The sequence below is a fragment of the Abramis brama genome (genome assembly GCF_963993115.1).
Source record: "Abramis brama genome assembly, chromosome: 10".
Classification (NCBI taxonomy): Eukaryota; Metazoa; Chordata; class Actinopteri; order Cypriniformes; family Leuciscidae; genus Abramis; species Abramis brama.
Genome location: NC_139972.1, coordinates 22741018 through 22767178, shown reverse-complemented (window position 1 = coordinate 22767178; position 26161 = coordinate 22741018). Strand labels below are relative to the sequence as shown.

At 37.5% G+C, this 26161-nt stretch overlaps 1 protein-coding gene across 1 annotated transcript; it reads left to right on the top strand.

Annotated features, from left to right (window-relative positions):
* Positions 1-1784: 1784 nt before the first annotated feature.
* wscd1a (WSC domain containing 1a) lies at positions 1785-24864 on the top strand. The gene is made up of 9 exons (XM_084126504.1): positions 1785-2121; positions 12275-12998; positions 13178-13292; positions 16604-16788; positions 19122-19243; positions 19625-19796; positions 20253-20417; positions 21519-21719; positions 21861-24864. Exons 2-9 carry the CDS (start codon positions 12581-12583, stop codon positions 22211-22213), a joined length of 1731 nt encoding a protein of 576 aa, XP_083982630.1. The 5' UTR covers positions 1785-2121; positions 12275-12580; the 3' UTR covers positions 22214-24864.
* The last annotated feature ends 1297 nt before the right edge of the window (positions 24865-26161 follow it).

Genomic DNA, 26161 nt, shown 5'->3' with positions numbered 1-26161 from the left:
AATATGCCAAATGTTTATGTTAAATGCTGCTGTATTCAGATCTGCAGTAAACGGGCCCTCATCCATTTTGTGTTTTGCATCTGAATACAGTCATTAAGTTACACCAACAGTTGTTTTCCTTTTCTTCCTTCTGCTTTTGGCCAGCATTTATTTATTTAAATAAGTGTAAATGTGCTGCATGTGTGAGTTACGCAGACACATTTGTGATTTCCATAATCTTAATTTCAACATCAGATTTATTTCTTTTCTTGCCTCTCTCATCCACTGTTTATTCATTCATTATTAATTTTGCATCTGTGTGGAATTATGTGTGTGTGTGGGGGGGGGGGGGGGGATTTGTGTACACTTGTGAGCATTACAGAGGCACTACACAGGCGGCAGTGTTTTTTGAGCTGATAAATATGTTGGTACTTTCTTCAGAAGCATACAGCGACTTACACTCTCAAACAACAGACCATAAATCTGACGAGAAGGCTTATTGTGCTATCAACACTTATGCTAACAATAATGGATCATTTTTATCATAAACTTTATCTGATATGAACTGATATGATATGATAATCATAATGAAAAGGAAAGAATCGAATCTCCTGAGAGTGATTTCTTCTCATTATATAGTATATCTATATCAGTGCATCACATTTCGAGCCTCATTAACTGTAAAAGGAAAAAAAGAAAAAAACTCTGTTAGACAAGGTTATAATGAAATGTTCCAGATTGAGGACTAACTTTCCTCTTCAATGTCTATGGTGGTTATGGCCCTGCTTTGTTATTATGGGCTGATGTCTGAATCAGAAAAGATGATATAAAGAATGAATTATGGATCATATGGTAAAATATGCTGCCTGTTATTTTATATACTGACTTTTCTCAAGCCATAAGGAAATAGTATCATTATTTATAGCATATTATAGTATATTTATATTTGTATATAATTTTTAGCCATTATTGGTCTCATTTTGATGGTCTAATGGTCTAAACTTTAAGAACAACTTAAATTGTCATATATAAAGTCTCATTAATATAGAGTACTAAATCAGTATTATTTAAAATTGTGCTTTGACAATTTAGTTCAATAATTGAATAACTGATGTCAAACAAGAATGTCAGTAAAAGAAATGAATCTAAAAGGTAGAATGTATTCTATGTCATAATGCCTATAGATTTTATTTAATAGTGAAGATGTTTATCTATTCAATGAATTATTTATAAAATAACCCCATGAATTACATTATTATTAAATTATTAAATAACAACACATACAAAAACCTTTGATATTGAACATATGCAAACATGATAAATCTGTTTTGCCTGACAAAATCTCACAAATATTGCTTTTTAGATTAAATGACAAAATTAAGAAGAGCATAGCCATTCATGTGTTGATATGGGATGTTGTGCAATCTCTCGTCAACAGAAAAAATATATGCTGCTTCAGATGATCACAAATCAAATCATAAGCAAAATTATAGACTAGGCTACATAATTTTGTTTTTACTTTTACGGTTTCATTGTTTTACATAGAGACAACTAGAGACAACCTCAGGAAGGTGGTGCTCATGTTCGATAGTGATGTCACCCCGTTGCTCATTTCTTATTGGTCATACTATGACTATGTTACAACTCACTTCCCGTGTTACCCACTCCCCGGTCTCCCCCTACATCTTCGTCTTTTTGAGTAACAGATTCCTTGAAAGTGCTGCTGATGCTCTGGTCCCAACTCTGTCCTCCTGGTGTGGTCTGGTCTCGCTCTCTTCTTTGACGCATGCGCACACGGGCAGCGCTGTCCGACTTAAAAACAGCTGAGCTCTTACGTGCGTTTCACACAGAGAAACGTGGGACTGCAAAGCAAAGGGGACACGGCAACGGATTTAGATGAGGATTATCTCTGTTATAGTGGTTTCACAGCTATGAAAAATAAGAAAATGCAAGAGGATTAGTGACAAACATCAAGAGGAGCAAAATAGCAAAACAGAGTGAGAAAGCGAGATGCGGCTCGCCTCAGAGATGAAAGAGATGCTCGTGTTCATGAAGAGACATTCAACCCAAGGAAATCTCTGAAATACATTCAATATGCTACAAGATTTGTATTCTTCACTGCCGAGGGGGAAGTTGATGAAGGTAAGAGAATTTCTTATGCTTTAAAAAAAAAGAAAAAGAAATGCCTAAAAAAGCTTTTTATCACAACAAAAGTATTGTTCTAATAATTTAACATGTTTTATTGCTTAAGACTAAATGCATTCCAAAGTTTACGTAAATTATAAAAACGTCACTTTTATAGCCTACACCAATATATCTATTCAAGTCATGGGCAGTTTTGTCAAAATGAATGCAAACAAGTGTTTATGAGTATGACCAATGTCCAAGTGACTGATTTAGCTGTTTCTGCTTTTAGGATTTGTGCTCAAATGCATGAATTTTTTGCCTACTTGTTTGCAGTGCTACTGCTTTATAGTCTAAATAGTAGAAATAGTGTTTTAGAATTAAAGACATTACTGTTTTAATGTAATTGGTTAAAACCAATCCCTCACAAGTGAACACAACAGCTTACAAGTATATACAAATAATAGAACCAGGGGTCCATTGATCAATAAAAACAATATTGCATATACATAACGTTTTATGCCTCTAGGTTGGCTGAAAGTCTAAATGGGGGGTCCCCATGTGTCTGGAATAAACCTTTTTATAAAAAATTGCAATAACTTTTTATAGACCAGATAGGCTTGTGTTTTGTGCTACAACACATAACTGTTATACACTAGGTCTAATGGAGTTCTGTGTATAAATATGATGTGCCCAGTGATATAATTTGTCCATATGAGCTGAATTATCTGATGAACTGCACTAACATATGTCTTTTTAGTGCTCCCAGATGCTATAGATTTCGTTAGTGTTTCCTTCCCTCATCCTTCATCATTATATCGGTTCTTTATGGTTATGAAAAAGGAATATTTTCAGACTGACTGTAAATGAGTCAGTCTTCAGCATTCATGTCTCACAGGCTTAATCAAGATCATTTTGTCATGGTTGACCTTTCAGGCGCATACATTTACCGCCTATGGGGCAAGCCGCCTCATCTCCAGAGAGGCATCTGCCATAGAATAATGTATGAATACATAATCCTTCATGATTGCATTGCATCAGTGTGCTTTTACTGTATGTCATAGTGCCCCTTTTGCAAATTTTTCTTCCTGCTCCAATTTATTTTTTTAACTTGTGCCTATATGATGCATATATTTACAGTAGCTGCGTAGGCTATGAAAGTAATGGCAGACCTTTACATGTTTTAGAAAAAAGCTTTTTGTTTTTTTCAGAATGTGATTACATCTCCAGCTACAAGGTCAAGTGTCTGAACAATCATTACAACGAGACTTACTAAACGAAGCTAAACGAAGCAGTCAGATAAAGTGATTATTAAGTCTTGAACCAGGTCACAATTCATATACTGTAAATACCTTTATATTGCTTTTATTAGGCTGTCTTTTCCCCTTTAGATTTCCCATGGTTTGATCAACCACTGGTGACTGCAGTGTTCTCCAGCCTTGCTAAAACCTATTGTAAATAATGAATGCATGGAGGGTGGTTGATTATGCTTCTGGAAATATTTTTCTGGCCATAGCACAGTTTGCAAAAGAGTCTTATTTCCCTTCTGTCTCCCATGGTTTCACAAAACTGACAGAAGCATTCTAAATAGAATGAACGGATCTTTTTTGCCATGGCCATTATTATTTATGTGTATATTTTGGAAAGTCATTGAACTGTGTTATAATTTTGATCTTGGGCTGTCAAATAACTTGCAGGAGATTTGGAAACCAGTTAAACCCTGCACAACATTTGTCTATATTATTTTCTTCTCTTTTTACATCATTAAAAAGGGGAAATATTGTTTTTATATATCTGATATCATTGTTTTTTTTTCATCTACCTTGATCAAAACTCTTGAATCAGTTTTTAAAATACAAAAAGTGTGTTTGCCTACACCATGCATCTGGATATGTGATATTATAATACTCTTCTTCGTCATCTTGTCACGCTAAACTGTGGCTGTAATGAATTGCGTGACTATCGGAGGTAATGTGAACAGTCTTTAATATAAAAATCCCAAAACAGGAATAATACATAGGAGAAAACACACAACCATTTAACTAAAGGCGACACATAAGTGAATGAACTTAGGGCTTAAGTACACAGGGAGAGTGATCAATGAAGGAGCCATGGTGGAGACTTGGCTGATGAAACTCGGGGGACGACTGACAGAGACTGAGCCGAAGGAGGTGGAGACCCATGCAGAGCCGATGAGACCACGCCAGTGGGACTAAGGACCAAGGTGGAGCCGGAGGGACGGAGCAGAAGGGGTGGAAAGACAAAGAGCAACTGAAAGCCTGGAAGTGTGTGGCGCAGGCTGACCAACGTCTGACCATGGGGGAGTAGGAGGAATGAGGGAGCCTGGTTGAGCCTTAAGGACGATGGTCCTAGGTGGAGCCGAGGGAAGGAGGAGCCAAGGTTGAACTGACTGGTCTATGAGACGAGTAATGGGCTCAGCGGCTGGAGGTGGACCCAGGGTTACTCTTGCCAAGGCGGTGCTGGTGACCGGAAGACCCGAGGCAAATCCATACTGTAGTGAAGTCAGAGGAGGAGCTGAAGAGCTGAAGGAAAACAGCGGAGGCGGGGCCAACGGACTGGCTGGCTTTGGAAGAAGAGGTGGGAGAGGGAGGCTGGGTGGGATCTCTGGAGACACAGGAGACTTAGAGCTAAATACACAGTATAATATAAGAAATTAACTTACTCTTTGATGCACGCACACATGCAATTACTCAACATTACAGCATCGCGGATGTACTGCCGTTATCACCACCGTTAGGTCCGTCTTGCACTAGTAATAATAATGGTGATCGTACCTGTACTAAACTACATCAGCGCCAGGGGCGGGAAAAATGTAGTGCGGGACTTTTCCATCGGAAAAACATGTCATCAGAGAAGAAAAGAAAGGCCGGAAAAACAAAAAACAAACGTATTTCTCAAAATATCTTCTTTTGTGTTCCTGGTATCCCTTTAAGGGCCTTATATACTACAGTACAACATTTACTGTTGGTTTAGGAACTACTAAAAGTGGGAGAAAGGATAGTGATAATGCAACTTGTTCAATTTCATTGTACAGAAGCAGGAAGCAGAGTATGCTCAGTTGAAAGACTTTCAATTCGTGAGAAACAACTACATTTACTTACTGCAGCAGCTGAAAAAAATTGAAGACATTACAGTCGAGGAAGAAAGGGCTACGTTTCTTGGAATGCAGTGTCATCCTCTGCAGCTGATGGTGATGAATTCCTGCGAAATACATGGAAATAATGCTGCAGTCTTGTCGGTTTGTGTCAGCGAGGACTACTGTATATGCATTTGTGTGTTGCGGTGTGCCTGAACTTGCTTTATCTCCCAGAAGAGGCCTCAGAATGATCACACTTACTTGTCTGTGGTCTGTGGGTGTTAAAGTGCTCCAGTGTCAGTACTTCGACTACACCGTTTCGTGCACGCATCCGTTGTAGTTTAGTGGTCAATAAATCGGTGTCCAGGGGCCAGCAGTCGCCATCTTTTCAGCCAGCATTTATTGAGCGAATTTTAGTTATAGTGCCTTGTTTATAGCCGGGCTATAAATCCCCAAATGTAAATGTGCCTCAAGCAACACAAAGCATAAATAATCAAAGACAGACTATTCCTAACAAAATTTTAATGCATTGTCTAATTTATCTCCTTTCCTCTCTTGCCGCTGTAAGTGTCTAGTAAATACTGGACGTGAACCAGTGAAATTGAACATGTTTGAAACGTTTCTACAAAAACAACGAGTATACGGACTCGCAATACACTTATATGTGTGTGTTACTTTGCAACAGGCTTTGTGTGTTTTAATCAAAAGCTCAGTTGGATCAAAAGCAAAATCGGACCAAATTAACAACAAATAACAGTTCACTTTATATGGAGCTTTTGGACACTGCAGTGAAATCAATCCCTGCAGTGGATGATCAATAGTTTGAGTAGGCTGTAAATAAAGTGATTGACAATCACCTGCAGTTCAGCTCACAGCTGGAGGTTCCTCTTTCTTCAGAGGATTTTGATTAAGTATTACGAATGCTTTTTCAGTCATTTAGGTTTTGCGTTTCAAATCAGATGGACACATCTTGGCCAAGATATAGGCAGTATTATTCATTTGATTGAAATAGCGTGTCTACTAAATAGCGTGGTGGATATTGTTTGGTTTATTTTCATTTCCTTTAAACTAATATTATGCTAAATAAAATGCAATTTTGATAAGTGAACTCCTAATTAGTCATCACGACTACTCTTGGGAACTTTGCATACATTATTTTGAATTCGCTGAGAGGCTGCCAATCAGTGAACTGCTGGAAATGTCTTTTTAAATCTCTTTGATTAGATTATTCAACCCTGGTGTGTAATGCTGAGCAAGACTAGATTATTTGGTTACACTTTATTTTAAGGTGTCATTGTTACAGTGTAATTATATATTTAAGTACTGAGTAATATTAATTAACCACATGTACTTACTATAGGGTTAGGGTAGGATTAGGATTTGGTTGAGGGTTAGATGCATGTAATTATGCATCATTTAATGTTATTACTATGGTAAGTACATGTAACATATGTAACAAGGACACTGTAAAATAAAGTGTTACCCTTTATTTTAAGGTGTCCCTGTTACTGTGTAATTATATATTTAAGTACTGAGTAATATTAATTAACCACATGTACTAAGGGTTAAGTTAAAATAGGGTTAGGGTAGGATTAGGATTTGGTTGAGGGTTAGTTGCATGTAATTATGCATCATTTAATGTTATTACTATGGTAAGTACATGTAACATATGTAACAAGGACACTGTAAAATAAAGTGTTACCCTTTATTTTAAGGTGTCCCTGTTACTGTGTAATTATACATTTAAGTACTGAGTAATATTAATTAACTGCACTTGCTATAGGGTTAGGATTAGGATTAGGTTTGGTTTAGGGTTTGGTTTTGGTTATAGTTATTACTATAGAAACTACATGTAACATGTGTAACAAGGACACTGTAAAATAAAGTGTTACCGCAAGATTATTTCCCAGAACATATTACAGAATATATGTAAAACACATAGCTACAAACTAATTTTGAGATTTCATTCGCACTGCTGTATTGAGTGATAAAAAGTTATCTAAAATTAGCTTCATGTGGTAACATTTAAATTAAACAAAATTAATTTAAACCAAAGTATTATTTAACATCACTGAATCAACCTAAATATATTAGGTTACACTAGCCAAACTAAATGTAAAGGTTAGATCAGGTACAAATAGCTCCTTACAGTAACAATTGCAGGTTAACATTTTTTGTACAGTGCATTAGAAAGAAGAAATGCATTACATGTTAAGCATAATATAAAAATGTTTATTTTCCCCTCGTTTCTTGGATTTAGCCTTGAATATATATTAAAGGAGGACAGACTGGGGGCCAGGGGAACAGCGGGCCACCTGTCATATGTCTGCCGCCCCACTGTGACACTCTTTAGAAGCAAGATTATGACTGTGGAAACCTTCTTTGCTTAAACATTTTTTTACTGAAATGCTTCATTCAGAGATACTAAAGTGGAGTGCATAACATTCAGATGGCCAGAGATGGTGGCAATATGCTTATATGAGAGAAAAGAGAGCTTTCCAGGCAGCATCTGAGCTCCAGGGTCAGTCCATCAGCCTCTGAGATGGAAGTGTGGCTGCCCTGCTGTAAGTGAGATGATAACACGCTGGGAAAGCAGATGAAGACAAATGAGTGCACCAGTCTGGACATACAGCACCCGCTCGCTGCTGTCCACCGACAGCATGAAGACTCAGCCCAGTGCTATTACAACTCAAGAGTTTTGAGGCATATGTCACTAGAGCAACAGCAAAATAGTCTAATAAATAATACATCAAATAAAGGCGAATAACATTTGATTTCGAACTTAATGCCCTCTGAAATGCACCGTGGAGTCGTCAGAGTTCCCTGAAAGGAAATGGAAATGACCTTGGCTCTGCATTATTATTCATAAATGCATTTGTTTCTGTGTGAAATGCAGTGCCATTTACCAGCAAGCACACAACAGAGCGAAAAGGAAAGATAAAATAAGATGAATTATGTGTCCCACGCATCTCACTGCTATAAAATTCATTAACGGACCATCCTTATAATTAATCGAGCCGCCTCCCTTTGGCTCCATTAATTACAGTTATTTAAAGTGAATAATATTCAAAAAAAAAAAAAAAAAGCTTGGTACTACTGCCAAATGCTCCGGTTTACCAAGATGATGAGAAACTCATCTCTCATAAACATACCGTGGCCTCATTTCAGGTTCATTTTCAAAAGTGATTTTTAACTGATTAGATCTAGTGAAAAATCCTAGTTGAGTAGGATTCATGCCTTCACTTTAAAGCAGTGAAGGCATACTGTAGCACCTGTTAGAGGTATTTTCATTTTGAAGCAAAAACTGCTGAGCAAAAATATGTAACATAAATACTATACTCTGTTTGGGGAAAATACTGTCTCTAGTTACACTGTAGTTTTATTTCATTATGCCTAATGATAAAAAATGCAATAAGTATTTGTTTGCTTTCTACAGAGATGAAAGAGGAACAGAAATAACAATTGATGTCAGTAGGCTTTGACATTAAATGCCCACTAAGAGCCTATATAAATACACAAAACACAAAGCCCTATGTACATGTTTTTTAATCTCTTTCAATGTCTATATTTATATTTTCAATAACTCATCTTAGGGGATGTATGTATTTATACTTGAGTTGTCAATCATTGTAATTGTAATGGAACTGATTGCATAAATTAAAATGATTTGCATATATCAATATTTGCTGAGGGAAAAAAAAAATGTATAGACATTTTTAAAAAATATAGAAGTCAAGTTGTTTTTTAGCATCTCATGCCATGAGTGCAACATTTTTAAGATGGCATGCCTACAGTTCTAAGGGTGCGTTTACGCGACAACGATGTACTAAAAGTGGAAAAGTATTTGCTTTGGGTTTTTCACGTACAGACGAAAACATTACCAAAACGATCCCCGTTCACACGGATCCACAAAAACTACTAAAAACACTGTATTATGCATGCCAGGCCAGTAGTTGGCGAGGTCACTTTGTAAAGAAACACTAAACACAGACTGAACACTTAAAACGCAAAAAACTTGCACAAAAAAAAAGAAAAACTGTTTTCAGGCCCCCAAAATGCCACTGACGTGTAAATGAACAGCCAAAATGCATAAAACATTTTCAGTTTTTAGTTGAAAAGTTTGCTCGATTTTATCTAGCTGTCATTAACACAAGAACACAACAAGAACGTCTTGTGAACAGCTGTCAGTTCTGTAAATCTTGTTCATATACATGTAAGCAGCTTTTCATAATTGTATATATTATTCAAAAGCTATGAATTATGTATAAAGACATTTTTTTTATGAGAACATGTTGCTGCAAATAATTCAAATGAAAAGCAGATTCATAGAGTATAGCTGAATATGACATGGTTTATTAGAACATGTCCTTGCATGTTAAAATCAGTTTTTTAAAATACTTTCCCCACACAATTACGGTGTAGATTGGCAGATGCAGTGTGTTATTTTGATTTCTGTCAACTACATGCAGCCTCTGTGTTGTAAAGCAGAGATTTGTTAGAAAGTTGCTCTGTGTGCTGGCAGAGGGGGAAAAACTACCAGACGCCAGTCACTCACTGTTCATAGCTAGAAGAATAATGAGCCCTCAGGCTGATTGACATTCTCAGCCGCCGCATAGTTATGGTTTCCTCTGGTGCTGGCTAGGACACCCGCCCCTGCATCTCAAGCATTTATGCAAATCTAGGCATTTTTCCAGCACTAGGCCTAAAAAGAATGAGTCGGGGGCTCACTGACAAAAAAATAAAATGGGTTCAATGAGCAAAGCTGTGCTTGTATGAAGAGCTGCAACAAGCCCAGTTATCTCTGATTAAGATCTAAGAATAAGAATAATGACATTTTTGCCCCAAAGTTTGAAGCTGTAAAATGAGATTGAAAAAGAGTTAAAGAAAACAGCTATTTGGCTATTGGTTTACATTATCCTAAGTGATGTCAGTTGAAAAGGACAACAAAATACATACATTGATTACAGAAATTCTTTTGGATTGTTTAAGCACAGAAACATGTATTAAGAAAGTAAATATGGTCAATTGACTTGAAGACCATCTTGAATTAAATTAGTTTAAATTCTGTTTTTACTCTTCGTCTGGCCTTAGATTCCCATGCATTAAACCAAATCCACATTCATATTCATGTGTAGTCTGGTGATTATGCAATTAAGGCTCAGCCCGTGTTGTCATTTTCTATTTTCAGATAAAATAGTCTGGTAGAGTATGTGGGGCACACAGTGGACTCTGTATAGTTAGACTTGCTTGATTGGTAAGAATGAATGGAAGCAAGAGACTGCCCACCCCGGTGTTCAGTAAGACTTTTTACAAGGTTTGTTTTTGCCACACAAAAGGATTCTCAGAGGAGCTGAAATAATGGGCTGAAAGTTTCAAGAATGTCTAAAGCGAATGGAGGTGGAAAAGTGCTGCAAATTCCAGAAACTATCTGGCTTAGATAAGCAGTACTAAACCAGATTTCATTTCACTCAGTCAGCTAGTGTGCATGTTACATGTCAAAAAACATTAGATTTGAGAAATGAAAATCAGGAATGGAAAGAGTATTTAATCACCCCTGGCAGATTTCTGTAATTTTCATTTGTTGAGGATTGATGTTAAATATCTATATCTATATCTATCTATCTATCTATCTATCTATCTATCTATCTATCTATCTATCTATCTATCTATCTATCTATCTATCTATCTATATTTAAAAGTTTAATTTTTTTTAAAGCTGGCTGCATTTATTTGATCAAACATACAGTAAAAACATACTGTACAATTAAAATAACTACTTTTCCATTTTAAATATATTTCTGTGAAGGCACAGCCGAATTTTCAGCATCATTACTCCAGTCTCCAGTGTCACATGATTATTTTTGAAAACAGTTGTGCTGCTTAATATTTGAAACCGTAATAAAAAAAATTCAGGGTTGTTTGATTATTAGAAAGCACAAAAGAACAGCATTTATTAGAAATAGAAATAACATTATTTGTAACATTCTAAAAGTCTTTGCTGTCAATTTTGATCAATTGTGACCCTGGATCACAAAACCAGTCACATGTTGCACGGGTATATTTGTGGCAATAGCCAACAATACATTGTATGGGTCAAAATTATCGATTTTTCTTTTATGCCAAAAAATCATTAAGCTATTAAGTAAAGATCATGTTCCATGAAGATATTTTGTAAATTTCCTACCGTAAATATATAAAACATTTATTTTTGTGAGTGAATGCAGCACAATCGCGAACATAAATCAGTAGCACCTCAATGCAGTACACGAGATCCGGGGGGCGGAGTTGGATCCAGATATAATTGGTAGGTTTAGGGGTGGGTTTAGGGATTAAGGGGTGGAGATGGGTAGGTTTAGGGGTGGGTTTAGGGATCAGGGGGTGGAGATGGGTAGGTTTAGGTATATGTAAGGTGGGAGGAGTTGGATCTGGATCCGACCCCTCCCCGTGGATTTCATGTTCTGCAGTGAGGACCATCTCACGTAAATGGACAACTTTTGCACCCTCAGATTCCAAATTTTCAAATAGTTGTATCTCGGCCAAATATTGTCATATCATAACAAACCATGCATCAATGGAAAGCATATTTATTCAGCTTTCAGATGATGTATAAATCTCAATGTCAAAAAATTGACCCATGTGACTGGTTTTGTGGTCCAGGGTCACAATTTATGCGTTCTTTCTAGCTGAAATACTGTAAAAAACGAAATAACATTTCCACGTACTTCACTTTATTATGTACACACACACACAAATCCGCAACTCTTTGTGTATACTGCCTTTGGGTTGTCAGAGCCCAAGCCCACCATATTTTGCACCCAGTAGGAGACTGTATGTACCCTCTTACAATCTTCACATTTGTTGTGTACTCATAAAGACAGACAGGAGCACAAACAGGTAATGTTTCTCCAGCCAGCGAGCCCTTCTATCTCCTCTTAATGGAGACATACTACCAGAATAACTGCTACACACTCTATATTTCTTTCTTGTCTCTAGCACGCCGGTCTATATCTGCGAATAAAAAAAGTGAAAGATGTGCTTTGACTTGTGTCTAACTGCTTTCTATTTTCCCACCAGGTTCCCCGAAGTCTTTGAGGTGTAAGAGCTCAGAGTACATTCTGCCACAAGTACTTCTGTCATCAAGGGGATGTAACGCCACACTCAAGTTTTCACTTAATCCTCTCACAGGTAAACGGCAGGACATTTTGCCGGAGGAATTTTGCGCTCAAAGAGCTTTTAAACAGAATGTGAATAAGGTATCAGTGGTAGAGCTTTCTAGAGAATGAAGAACCTGGAATAGATCTCTACCTTTTTTTGGTTGGAACAATGGCAGCATGAAACTGTAGAATACATTTTTCTTCACTAACTTGGAAGTAGGGCAACATGGCAAAGCCCTTCTACAGGCTTCAGCGCTTTTTACGACGGACTCAGCTACTCTTCTTCTTCCTCGGTGTCGCCTACATTATGGCTGGAAGTGTCCTTCTTCTGCAGAGACATGGATTGGTGGTGTCACAGCGTGGGACGAGCAGTTACTTTCCATTACCGTCTTTGCCGTCTCCTCCCAGGTCCCTGGAGGCGCCTGCCCTCCGGACAAGTTATGGAATAATGAGCGCACGGCTCAACGGCAAGGGGGTGGGATACCAAAGCGGTTTGTCCGAAGACAATGCTGGACCACAATGGCTGACCTCACGAAACCAGGAGATCCGATATCTGAGACGCCGCTGGTTCCACAGCCTCATGTCCGAACAGGAAGCGTCTAGAGTGGAGAAAGTCCTTCCGAAAAGAAAAATCCGACACAAAGGTGAAAGTCTGTGCTAAATGAGCTGTGTGCTTTTCAGGATGACAAATTGGTTGTTTATGATAATTGGATTATTTTCTCAATTATCTCGATTCCAAGCTGTGCTGCAGAATCTTCCCATCTGTTTGTGCAGAAAAAGGTCACGTTCTGAATTTGTGATGCGATTGTTATTCTTCGCTCAGGCACTTACATCGGCTGCTTTCTGGATGACGCCAAGGACCGGGCACTCAAAGGGATGGTGTTCTATGACTTCCGGAAAATGACCAGCACCTTGTGTCAGGACACCTGCATGGAAAGGTATGTGATTAATACACAATATAGTTAAATACAGACATCTTTTGTTGTAAACATGGAGCCACTGAAAAGCAGATGGACATCTGTTGCCTTGAGTCTCCTTTGTGCTCATCTTAAATCACGAAATAATGAAACAGTGTTTAGGGAAAAGAACATGCAGCATGAATCCGTGTGCCAGCTGGCGGAGCTCATGCTGGGAATGGGATCAGGCCCAATTAATGGACCGCGACTCTGGACCTGGCTTCCGCTAATGCTGGAGGAGAAACATCTATCTGCCGTGATGGAGTATACACTGTCTCTAGTTCTTAGGCCGATAGATAATTGACCACCAGAGAAAAAGTGTGAGGAAGACTGACCTCCTGTAATTACCCCCAACGTTTCAGAGCTTATTTAATTACTTGGGTGACATTTGCAATGTTCAGGGGGAATCCAAATAGTCCATTAGAAACCATGAAACCTAACCATGAGCTAGAGATGATTTTCTTTGTTCACATTGACATAGTTACTTCCTATGAAGAAGAAATCATAATTAACCGTGTTAATTATAAAATTAAAACAACTTTAAGGTTTTGTTTTACCTCAATCATCATGACCTGTGCAATATCATGGTCTTGCATTACAGCTAGATATAATGTCTATGGAAATTGTACAAAGAACAAACAAACTTGAAAAAAAATATTTTTCTATTTCTATTTCAACAAATGATTAGTGAAAAGGAGGTACAGATCGTCAGCCTCAGAATTAGTATCATATAATATGTAATTTATATTTATAAATGAGTTATTTTAATTTCTATTAATTTTCTGTGAGATTTGCTATTCTTTGTAGTCTTGTTACCACAATGTTTAAAACTAAATTTGTGATTTTATCATTTTCATAATTTAGTAAATTTTGTAAAAATTTAAAACGAAAAATAAAGGAAATAAAAGGAAAAAGAAAAAAATCATTAAGGTTGTAAAGCCTGAAATAATCTTAAAAGTTTGGGGTCAGTAAGATTTTGTAATGCTTTTGAAAGAAGTCTCTTCTACTCACCAAGGCTGCATTTATTTGATCAAAAATACAGTATAAACATGTAGTATTGTGAAATATTAAACAACTGTTCTCTATTTGATTTATATTTTAAAATGTAATTTATTTCTGAATTTTCAGCATCATACTCCAGTCTTCAGGGTCACATGATCCTTCAGAAAGATCCTTCAGATTTGGTGCTAAAGAAACATTTATTTTTATTATCAATGTTAAGTTATGCTGCTTAAAGGTAGGGTAGGTAATTTTCGGAGCGGCTAGCAATAGCAAGTTAGCTATGAAAGCATGAGATCCCACCCTCCCTTCAGAGCGTCTTCTAAAGCCAGCACAGTTTGCAAAGCATCATGAGTCGAGAGATGGCGTAAAACTCAAAGCAAATAACATTACAATAATAATGAACATAAACAACTTAAAGAGCACTGACCTGTACCACCTGACTGCTGCAGTTTCATTTCGCTGTTGATAGTGTTGCCATTGAAACATAAGTTTGAGTCACGAACCGCTCCGAATATACGTCACAGGTTTCCATCTCTTCCAAATTACAGTAGTTATGGCGTGAACGCAGCATAATAAAAGGTGGTTGCTGTTTCGGTTGCGGTGCTCGGTGATTGACGTCTGTCTAACTGCATAGCATGAAACAAACTGATGGAGCAGGGTGCACCCATCTTTGTAAAGGTTACAACATTTTGTAACCTTGTAAGACATCATATTTATGGAACCTGCCAAAAGTTACTTATATCTAAGAATACATTCTATGTTTGCTCAGATGGAAAAGGATCTGACATCCCAGCCCAGTATTATCCTCTTGCAGATAGATGACAGGTAGAAAATCTTCCCCTGCTCTGTGTCTGCAGGGTCGTGTCTGCTCAGACTGAGCGATTAATTCAGAGTGCAGATTAACAGTGGGAATGTCCCTGGCGAGGTTGCCATGGCAGTGCCAATGCCACGTTTAAAGCAGAGGATCAGGGAAACAATTTGCAGAGGGGCTCAAGCTAATACCTGTTGAGCCCTACACCAACATGCTTGAATGGAATCGTGCTGCGCCTTTTTGCAACCTCCAAAAAAAAAAAAAAAAAAAGGCGAGAGAGCCATGGAGAAGGACAAAAGCGTTGAGATTGAGGATGATCGTTGTGGTTAACACAACCATGACACTTGCTGTCTCGCCAGTGCATTTATTATACACTGCATTTATTATATGCTATGCATTTATTATGCACTGGCCGCAGGTGCATTGCAATTTCATTGTATACCTGATGTGCTATGACAATAAAGATTCTTATGTCAATGTGATTGAAGAAAAATTATTTTCGTTCCATCTAAAAGTTGAGATGCAGCGTCCTGGACAAGCTCGTTACTGTGAGATAGCTGGGCAGGTGGTACGCAGTGGCACCATGAGAAGGGCTGCCACTACAAAGTGGCTGAGTCTAGCACCACAGGGTATGGAAAGGGTGAGACAGATGTTTGGCTCAGCAAGCTGGCCAATCACCAGCTGGTAAACCGCTGGGCTCACAGGCAGGGATGGACAGAGAGATGCAGGTGGACTTTAGCAGAATCCCTACTGGGTCCGGGCTGCATTCAAGGGTTTTAGTGTGAGTTACTTGTGTAAGGCTTTTCTGGAAGACTAGAGTGGTTTTTGAAAAATAAATCTTTTGTAACACTATAAATGTTCTTACTGTAACTTTTGATAAATTGACTATAATGCATCCTTGGTAAAAAAAAAGAATAAAACAATAAATAAATAAAACTTACCTGAAACTTATCAGTTTCCACAAAAATAAGCAAAAAAATACAAAAAATAAATAAAAATGTTTTCAGCATTGATAATATTGAGAAATGTTTTGTGTGTATGAAATTATCGTATCAGAATGATTTCTGAACGATCATGTGACACTAAAGACTGGAGTACAGATGCTGAAAATTCAGCTTTGCATCACATGCATATAAATTACATTTTAAAATAGTTCTTGTAAAATAATTATAATAATATTTCACAATATTACTGTTTTTACTGTATTTTTTGATCAATTAAATGCAGCCATTGGAGCATAAGATACTTCTTTCAGAAACATATATATAAAAAACATTATTCCAAAATGAAACTGGTAGTATGTCACACACACATGCACACATTATATATATTGTATTAACATTTCTTTTGCTGTGAAAAATGTAATATCGTCTTGTATTAAGAAATGAAAGCGTTTTCGCTGTAAATATTCATGCTATCCAACCAGGGTGGCTTACTTTTTGTGAGTATAATTAGATTTTGAATGTTTTGTTTAACACAGCGGATACCAGTTCGCTGGCCTTGAATATGGGACTGAATGTTACTGTGGCAACCGCATCACAAGCGGTCGGATGAAAGAAGAGGAGTGTAACTTGGACTGCAAAGGCGAGAAGGGCGCCATCTGTGGAGGTGTGTCCCGTCTGTCCGTTTACAAGGTGGAGGAGGTTCTTCCTGGCCAGCGGAGATGTGAGTGCTTGAAATAAGTTTACTTATTCTCAGGACAGAACTTCCCACTCTGTCATGCATAGCTTTACCAGTGCATTGGGAAGCATACAAAATCACTTAAGGAATATTAAATATTACTCATACAAACATGCAAAAACGCATAACTCGTAAAGTCTTAAAATCGAATATGCTGCTCTCTAGCACTGCAGTTAGTGTGTGCAAAAATGCAGCTTAACTGGAAGAGCATAGTCTTGACAATGAAGGTCATGGGTTCAATTCCTAGGAAACACAAAAGTAAAAAAAAAAAAATATATATATATAACCTAATTGCTTTGGATGAAAGTATCTGCCAAATGAATAAATGTAAATATGAATGCACATATCTGCAGTTCCTACCCAGCGCTGCTTCTGCAGGTAATCCAGTCTGGCAGTGGTGCTTTGATGTGGCCATATGTTTGAAACAGGTTCCTCCATCAGTCTCTTCCACATGCTGTTGGACCTCGGAGTCCAGACCCAATGTCCCTCTGCAGTTTCAGGCCAACTGGATTCGGCCCAGCACAGCACTCACAGACACAGCTATTAACCACGGACCATATGTTTTGTGGCTTAAATTGAAAATACTATCCATTGTACAAGTTAATATCTTGTTAAGAGGGATTTGTGCATCACTATTTAAATAAGATGTGCATTGTACGGTTAAGACAGCTTTTAAATACAAGTTTAGTTTTTCATGTTGCTTCAGAATTGCAGTCCCCCATTTTAAAGGCCTTTTTTTATTTTATTTTTATATATATTCATAAAATATCATTTTGAAGCATACTCCCAAACTATGAAAGAATTTTATCATCTCTTTTTTTAATTATTGCAGTATAGCCTGTAGTGCATAGCATATTTATGTGAATAATATTCTATGTATAATATTCTGCAAAATCAGAATCACTTTTCCACACCTGTATCAGTGACTGCATGGGGTCTGCCTTGTTTTTGGTAAAGTTGAACACTCTACCTCTTGTCTTAGTAAGAAGTTCAGAGACTCACCCGAGAGCTGCAGTTCTCCACTGTGCTAAAGTCTGTTTTAATAGTGATTTGTTTGATGTTTTCATGCAGCTGTGTCTCATTTACGGCCCTCACAAAGAAACATGTGATCCCTCAAACGCAAACGGCGGTCCGCGGGGGCTCTTCATTTAGTTGCAGAGGCAAACAAAAGCCCTGGGGTTTCGTTTACAGTGCTTGTTTACTCTGCAAAGGTGACAAAGTGTCATGAAGGCCTTAAATCACAGTATCCACTCACATTCTGTGTTTGTCCATGTTTTTAATCAGTTTCTCCACTGATTTCACTGTCAACGCTGGCTGGAAATTAGCTGGTGGGTCATTTATAAAGAAAAGTTTGTTTTAAGCCAATAAAATGTTTTTAAATGTTTTAAGTGACTATGAACTTTGGAAAGATGCTATATAAATGATAAAAAATATACACTACACTACACTACATAAGGAAATTAATACTTTTATTCCACAAGGATGCATTAAATTATTTTATATATATAATAATTATATTTCAAATAAAAAGTTCTTTTGAACTTTCTATTCATCAATGAATCCTGAAAAGAATGTATTATTATACAAGAAATGTTTCTTGACCTCCAAATCAGCATATTAGAATGATTTCCGAAGGATCATGTGACACTGAAGACTGGAGTAATAACGCTGAAAATTCAGCTTTACCATCACAGGAATAAAGGACATTTTTTATTCAAACAGAAAAGTTATTTTTAAATTGTAACAACATTGCACAATATTACTGTTTTTACTGTATGTAATCAAACAAATCCAGCCTTGGTTAGCATAAAATTATTATATCTAAAACAAATAAAAAATCTTATGGACCTAAAACTTTGAAATGGTAGTGCATATCAATTAAACATATTATCATTCATATTTATGTTGTGTACATCTGCTATCATGAGAAGTTAATTCAAAATAAAATGTCAATGTCGTTTTAAAGCATAGTAAATTTTATAAAATTCATCTCCTTAGATTCAAAAGCACCTTCTAAAAGAAACATACAGCTGTGCCTGAAAAGGGTTCGGAAAATAGATAGCGTAGTTTCCTTTTTCTGTGAAATGTGGCTTCTTTGCTGTTCACTCATTATCCATACAGCCTCATTCCTTGAACTATTTGAAATTTCTTTGAAGGTCTATAAGGGTTTTTTTCTTTTTACATCTTATACCTAATTACGCATTCACTGCAGCATTCCAGACCTTAGAGCAATGAATTGAGTGTTGGCACAAAGTCTTGTTCCTACACTATTTTTCTCCTGTCAATCAGCAATTTTCTCCATTCTTCTCTGCCTTTAGACAGGAACGTGCGCTACCGGGGATGCTTCAAAAATCCTGACAAAACGACAGCAGCATCCCTGGCCCATGCCGTCCAGCCCAACCTCACCTCCCAATGGTGCATCAAGACCTGCATGGATCAGGTCTGACTTAATATAGATTAATTCAGATTGGATATGGTCCGCTTTAGTTGTTGTTCTTCTAGGTGTACAGATTTTTTCACACAGTCTTCTAAACACAATCTGATTTTTTAACCTTTAATGTGTCCCTAAAGAGCACAAATTCACTCTGTAATCAATCCTCTTGATTGTGGTATAATTTGGCCCTCTCTATCAGATGGTCATGCTTTGTTCCACTCCAGCAACATGGTAAATTGATTTATCTTCGTCTTTAGCTGAGAAGCTAATTGCAGTGCTTGAGAACGTTTTCGGATAACTCAAAATAGTTGTAATTTGAAGTATGGATGGAGAGACATAGGGGTCGGCTCTTGGTGAGATTCATACACATATTTACTCTATTATCAGGAGTTTCCTCTGGCCCTGGTCAGGAAGCCCGACTGTTTCTGTGGCTATGCCACCCCTCGCTTCACTCTTCACGAGCCAGTGAAGGAGGAGCTTTGTGCTGTGGAAAACAGCAGTCTGCCTAACCAGAGTTCCCATCATCTCTTCCTCCAGGTCTATCAGACACCTGTTCAAGGTAAGACTAATACTATCTCGTTGGTCTTAATAATTATCTCAGTAATTGAAGTTAAAAAAAAATCTTACTGAGCCCAAACTTTTTAACTGTAGTATACTATAATGTACCAAATGTTTCGTCTATCTAATACCACCTGCCACCAACTAGCTCTAGCAAGAGATAATAGCAACTTGTTTTTTTTCAGGCTGTCCTTCCACTGCTTCCTGTTGCAATAGAAAATATGTCAAGACAAGAAAGAAAATTGTAAACAGTTGTTGTTAAAAATAAACTTTAGTCATTCTTACCTACAGTAGCATCCGGATCCTTCTGAAGGGCTATGCAGAGCTGTAGGTGCTACACAACCAGAAAAAAAGCACAGCAAATTACAATTGTAGTCCTTAAACTCATTTAATTCTGGCTGAAAATAACAGGTTTTTGCTTATAGTTACCTTCTGTAAGTGCCAGTTTTTGGTCCAGATTCCAGATGCACAGAGAAGAAGTTTCTACCTGAGAAGTCAAGTTCACTGGTGGCTTTGTCCAGTTTTCCTGGGGCTGGGAACACCTGGGTGAGGCATCTGATCGAGCTTGCCACAGGCTACTACACAGGCAGTTACTACTTTGATGGCACCCTCTACAATAGAGGTAACACTATCACTGCTATATCAGTGATAATATATATTACCATTTTAAAAGACTGCATGCATCATTGCTGGAGGCAATCTTTCCCACATATTGAGCCACTCTGAAAAATATTATTGCTCAGACAGTGGATGAGATGAATTTATCATAATATCATAATATCTTTTTCTCTCATGCACATAAACAGAAAATCAAAAACATTGATGTCTCTAATAGAAAATGGGCATTTTAATCTGCCACCACAACATCTTGGCATAACTGCATTACTAAGCACAACTGCCATTGTCATTAGGAATGGGTATCAATATGGATTTCCTGACTCAATTCAGAATTACAAGTTCAGTCATAAGATCAGTCATTTTCCATTCCATTTAAACTGTATTCCACAATTTAATTCATTTGGGAATATTTCCAGTATAACTACTGCAACTGATTCAGTAAGTTCATTCAGTCTGATTCAAACAGTAACTCCAGGATTTGTGAGTTTTTGGAATGATTCATCATTACAAGGACCGGTTCTTAAAGAGTCATTTCTTCATAAATCTGACTACATGCAAGTTATTTAGTGCGGCTCACAAGAATAACTCAACAGAAAGATGTCTGTTCTTGCCATTATTTTGTGGTACACAGCCTTATTATCTTATCACGTTCAATTTGGTCTGCAAATTCAGGTAAAATATTTTTTTTTACATGGGGCTGTAGATTCATACAGCAGAGACTATTTTATAGAGTTTATGTGAAGTTTCTTGACATTTTTCATCTTTTCTAATCCATAAATATACGTAATTTATTTGCGATCGCTTGATGTTGTGCATTTGGGCACAGCTGACTTTCTGTTCTCTTTCAAATGCCAAACTTTATTGAGCATATTTTTGTTCTATTATTAAAGAACTTGACCTGCCTTGAAAGTCGCAGTGCCTTTTCAAATCCATCACAGAGCCTGACACATTTGCCTGAGGGGGGCCGTGGTGCTCATGCCTGGACTAACACCATTTTTGGATGCAGTTTTTGGAATGTATATGTTTGGATTCAGAGCCGGCACTGAGTGGTCGCCACATGCAGTTGGCTGTATATTCTAATCCTCTTCTCCTCCCAACTGTGCAGGCTTCAAGGGTGAGAAAGATTACTGGAAGAGTGGACGGACCATCTGCGTGAAGACACATGAGAGCAGCCAGCGGGATATAGAGATGTATGACACAGCAATACTGTTGATAAGAAACCCGTACCGCTCACTCATGGCTGAGTTCAACCGCAAGTGCGCCGGGCACCTTGGTTACGCTTCTGATCAGCACTGGAAGAGCAAAGGTATTATGAACACATTATAAGAGGTCCATGACTCGGAGACACAAAAATGAGACACATACTGTATCCTCATAATATGTAAACTCAAGATTTAGTACAAATCATTTATGTAATTCTTACCATCCTACTTTCTCCTCTTTCCAGAGTGGCCAGAATTTGTGGGTAGTTATGCCTCCTGGTGGGCTTCTCACGTACTGGACTGGCTGCGTTATGGAAAGACACTTCTGGTGGTGCATTATGAGGAGTTGCAGGAGGCATTGGTGCCCACATTACGATCCATCACTTCCTTCCTCAATACCAGTGTCAGTGAAGAGAGTCTTCTCTGTGCTGAGTGCAACAAGGATGGCCATTTCAAGCGCTCAGGTACGCGACATCCCACCTTTGACCCCTTCACCCCAGATATGAAACGGCTGATTGACGGTTACATCAGTACTGTGGACCAGGCACTCAGAGCCAGCAACCATTCTGGCTTGCCACAGGAGTATCTTCCAAGATGATAAGCCCAGAACTAGAGCACAGGCGCGGTCATCTTGCTCAAGTTTCAACGCTACTACCATGTCCAGGAGATATTTTGATACGTTTATTTCCTCACATATTGAGGTCGAAATGATGCCATATGATGCTGTTCTTCACTGGTGCGCTTTGAGATCGTCATGTTTTAACGGCGATCTGTAAAGGAGAACAAAGTTCAACACTGTTGACAACGTGGTGAATAATTATAAAGATTACATTTGACAACTGTAGATTTAAAACTCAAAAACATCTCTAGTCAGAAGCTAAATAAGTTCTCCTTCCTCCTTTGGGAGGAAACTTGAGTGCTTAATTACATACTTCAACTACAAGTCAACAAGAGGCCTAATAAACAACAGATGTAATTGCTTATGAACTAATCTGACATGTACTGCAGATGATAATGACATGTCTACCACAATAACAACATGATCATTTTATTACTATACAGTGACGTTTTTTGTAGGGACCATTTAGACCGTTTATAGAGCTGATATCAATGTAGGCCTATGTAATCTATTAGCATAACAGATGACATTGATTTAAACACATATTGAAGATAAGGGTGGACCGAATGTTATCAACTGAAACGAATCAAGTCATTGGTTGACTAAATCTGAATATTGAGTGCAACGTGTCTATGGTGGTTATGGCCCTGATAGATGAGAAACATAATACTCTGTCATGAAGAAGCAGAATAACAAACATGTTTTTCTTCCAAAGCTTCAAGATCAAGAAAATATGACATGGCAAACAGACTTAGCATACATCAAAGTCAAACGAGTAGTGACAGTCCCCATCCCGCTAGATTCCTTCAGAATGGAAAGGAAGCTTTCAGCTGGACTAGACAAGCCTTGTGGAATGACGCTAGCCTGATGCTAATCCTCCCAGAGCTGATTAGCACGCCGCCAGCATGCTCCAGATGTGTCTGGATTAAGCGCTGGTGTAATACTCTTTTGCACATTGCCAAACTGGGATCAGCGGCATATTCAGACAATGTCACTGTAGTGCTAGTGGCAGGAATCCCACCGGGGGTCTGTTTCTGCAGAGTTATTCAATGAGATACAAAAAAATCTATCGGTTAGCGTCATTCAGTGTAGGCTAAATAAAAATTCCTCATTGCTGGAGTTTGATCCATAATTTAATACCAGTGATTAGTGTTGCATAAAGCAGGAGTGTGTAACTTTAAACAAACTCTCCCCTCATCTATCATTGGTCTGGAAAACCGACAGTAACGCCCCCAACCTCACGCCATTGGTTGAGTCTGTGTTGCTATGCTGTACTGCTTGGGATGTTCAAACAAAAAGATCAGTTTAATAGTCCCACAGCCATACTGTTTACACTTTTTGGGGCGAATCAACTAAGCTTAGATGAAAATTCTCTCATTTATTCTCCCTCATGTTTATCCCAAACCAATGTTATTTTATTATTATTTATGTACTATTCTAGTATTTATTAACATTTTGAATTTGCTTTTAATTTGAGCAATTTCAGTACTTCAGCTTATTTCAGTTGGTTGCCAATGCAACATTTCAAATTTTTGTTTGTTTTTAATCTAATATTAAAATTGTATTTCATTTAAGCTTTTATTTCAATTAATGAAAACCATTTTAGAATGGTTTTTAAACCATATAATATTTAGTATATTTATATTTAATGGTTTTAGCTAACATTAACAACACTGCTTCAAACTGCCATGACTTTCTTTCTTATTCAGAGCACAAAAGACATTTTGAGGAATGTTTTAACAGTTTTTGTCCATACAAGTCAATGGGGTCCAAAACAGCCGAAACTTCGCTCAAAATACCTTTTTTGTGTGTATGTTCCTTATAATGAAAGAAAGTTTGGAACGACATGAGGGTGGATTAATGATTTTTCATTTTCTATCCCTGAAATATCCCTTTAAGCCCTTATTAACTATAAGTTACATTATTTTGGCCCCAAAGGATTCTTACAAAGAGATATACATCAGTAAGCTTAACACAAGTATAATTAATGAGCCATATATGAGGTTTAATGAAATATATCAGATTTCGCTTTAGGTTTGTTCTATAAGCCTCTGCCGTGGAGAATAAAATGTTGTGCGCCTGATATGAATTATAAATGAATTCCATTGCGCCCCCACTGTGATTTCCTGCAGGCTTGGTGCTGAGGTCATTGTGTCTTGCCTGGAGAACTGTGACAGATTAACGTCTGAATGAAACAGAATTTTATTTCCATGCACATCGCTGCAGTATACGGTGCACATTTGCGCTACATCGAAACGTGTACAGTAGTATGCGACTGCCTACGTCTTTTGTGTGCGTGTGTGTGTGTGTGTGTGTGCACACGGTGTTGTTCATGTTTTGGTGCCTCTTTCCATGGACAAAAGAAAAAAATCGAATTCCATTATGAATTGATTATGTTCACTGAACTTTCCACAGAAGCAAATAGGTTCTATTTCTGCCATCCTAGAACAAATGAACAAGAGGCATAATGAGCTCAAGTGTTTTTTTGGTTTTTTTTACTTTCATAAACTCTCTTGACATCGGTCAGACTCTGTGACTGCTATTCACTTGAGTGGATGCTATTGAGAGGGGCCGGTCCCCAAGGTTTGACTGCTGTTGTGAAAATACAATGAATAAAATTCATGATGCAAGCTGGTGTCTTTTTTCATCTTCTAAGAAGTGGTGACAAAAGATTGTTTGAGAACATAAAGAGAATATAAACTTGCTCTTACGATATTCAGAGGAAATCAAATCCAGCACATGCCTGGGAGACTAAAACAGCCTGAATTATTTGTTCACCGTTTACAAAGCAATGTGAGGAGGCATTCATTGCTTTACTGAATCTACCAGTAATAACTAACATAATATATAAAATCCAAACCTCAGGATTACTGTGGCAAAAACGTTTTTTATAAGCTTTCTTTCCTACATTCTATCGCCTTTTTTTTTTAGAAGACAGGGTGCCTGCATCTGTCTTGCATCACTCTTTAATCATATTTTTGTTCCCTCTGCTTGATCATTGCTTTGAGCCCCCTTGGAGCGCAGCAAACAGCAAAAGGCCTTGCTGTTCATTCCCTTGTGTCATTTGAAGCTGCAGGCAATCTGTCTTTTAAATATTGCTACGTGCCTCTCTCATGGTAGCTGAATTTCAGTGCAGCTGACTCTTGCCCTAACACATTTGTATGTACAGTTCAAACATGTCTAAGATGAGAAGAACTGTGGCAGGGTATACTTACCAAAGCATGAAAATACATATTTTGTACAGTGACAGAGACTGGTAGAGGTAGCCTACAACATGTATTTTAAACCATAACATGTATTTGTGATGAATCCAATCATAATTTTACAAACATAAAGCAAATTTCCAAAATTTGCAAAATTTAAACTTAAAACCATGCACAACACAATGTGCAGTTTTATGAGTCATTAGAATGTCACAGGGCGGTGTAGTGAATACAAAAAAAATTGATGCATGATGTAGAATAAACAATATAGCAACTTTAAATAAACAACAACAAGAGCAATAATCACTACAAACATTAAAGAACTCAGGGAACTTGGGCTACGTCTACATTAATATGGATACATTTGAAAACGTTGTTTTCGTTTAAAAAATGCTCTCCGTCCACACTAGCGTTTTCAGGTGTTTGCACCTTACTGCGCATGCGTAAAACCTACACTTATGCGCATTCATAAGAAACCGTGGAAACAAATGAGAACTCAGTGAAGGTAAAAGACAGTGACAATAAAACTAAACAGAACAAGATAATAAAACTATACAAGGCATGAATGTGACAACATAGTAATACATTTTTAGACTAATAAATAGATGATATGAGATACTTCAGGACGTTGATACTCAATCCAAAAGATAGATATGATATGATATATATAGATATAGATATGCAGTATGTTATAACCTCATATTAACCGGAAATCAGGGATGCA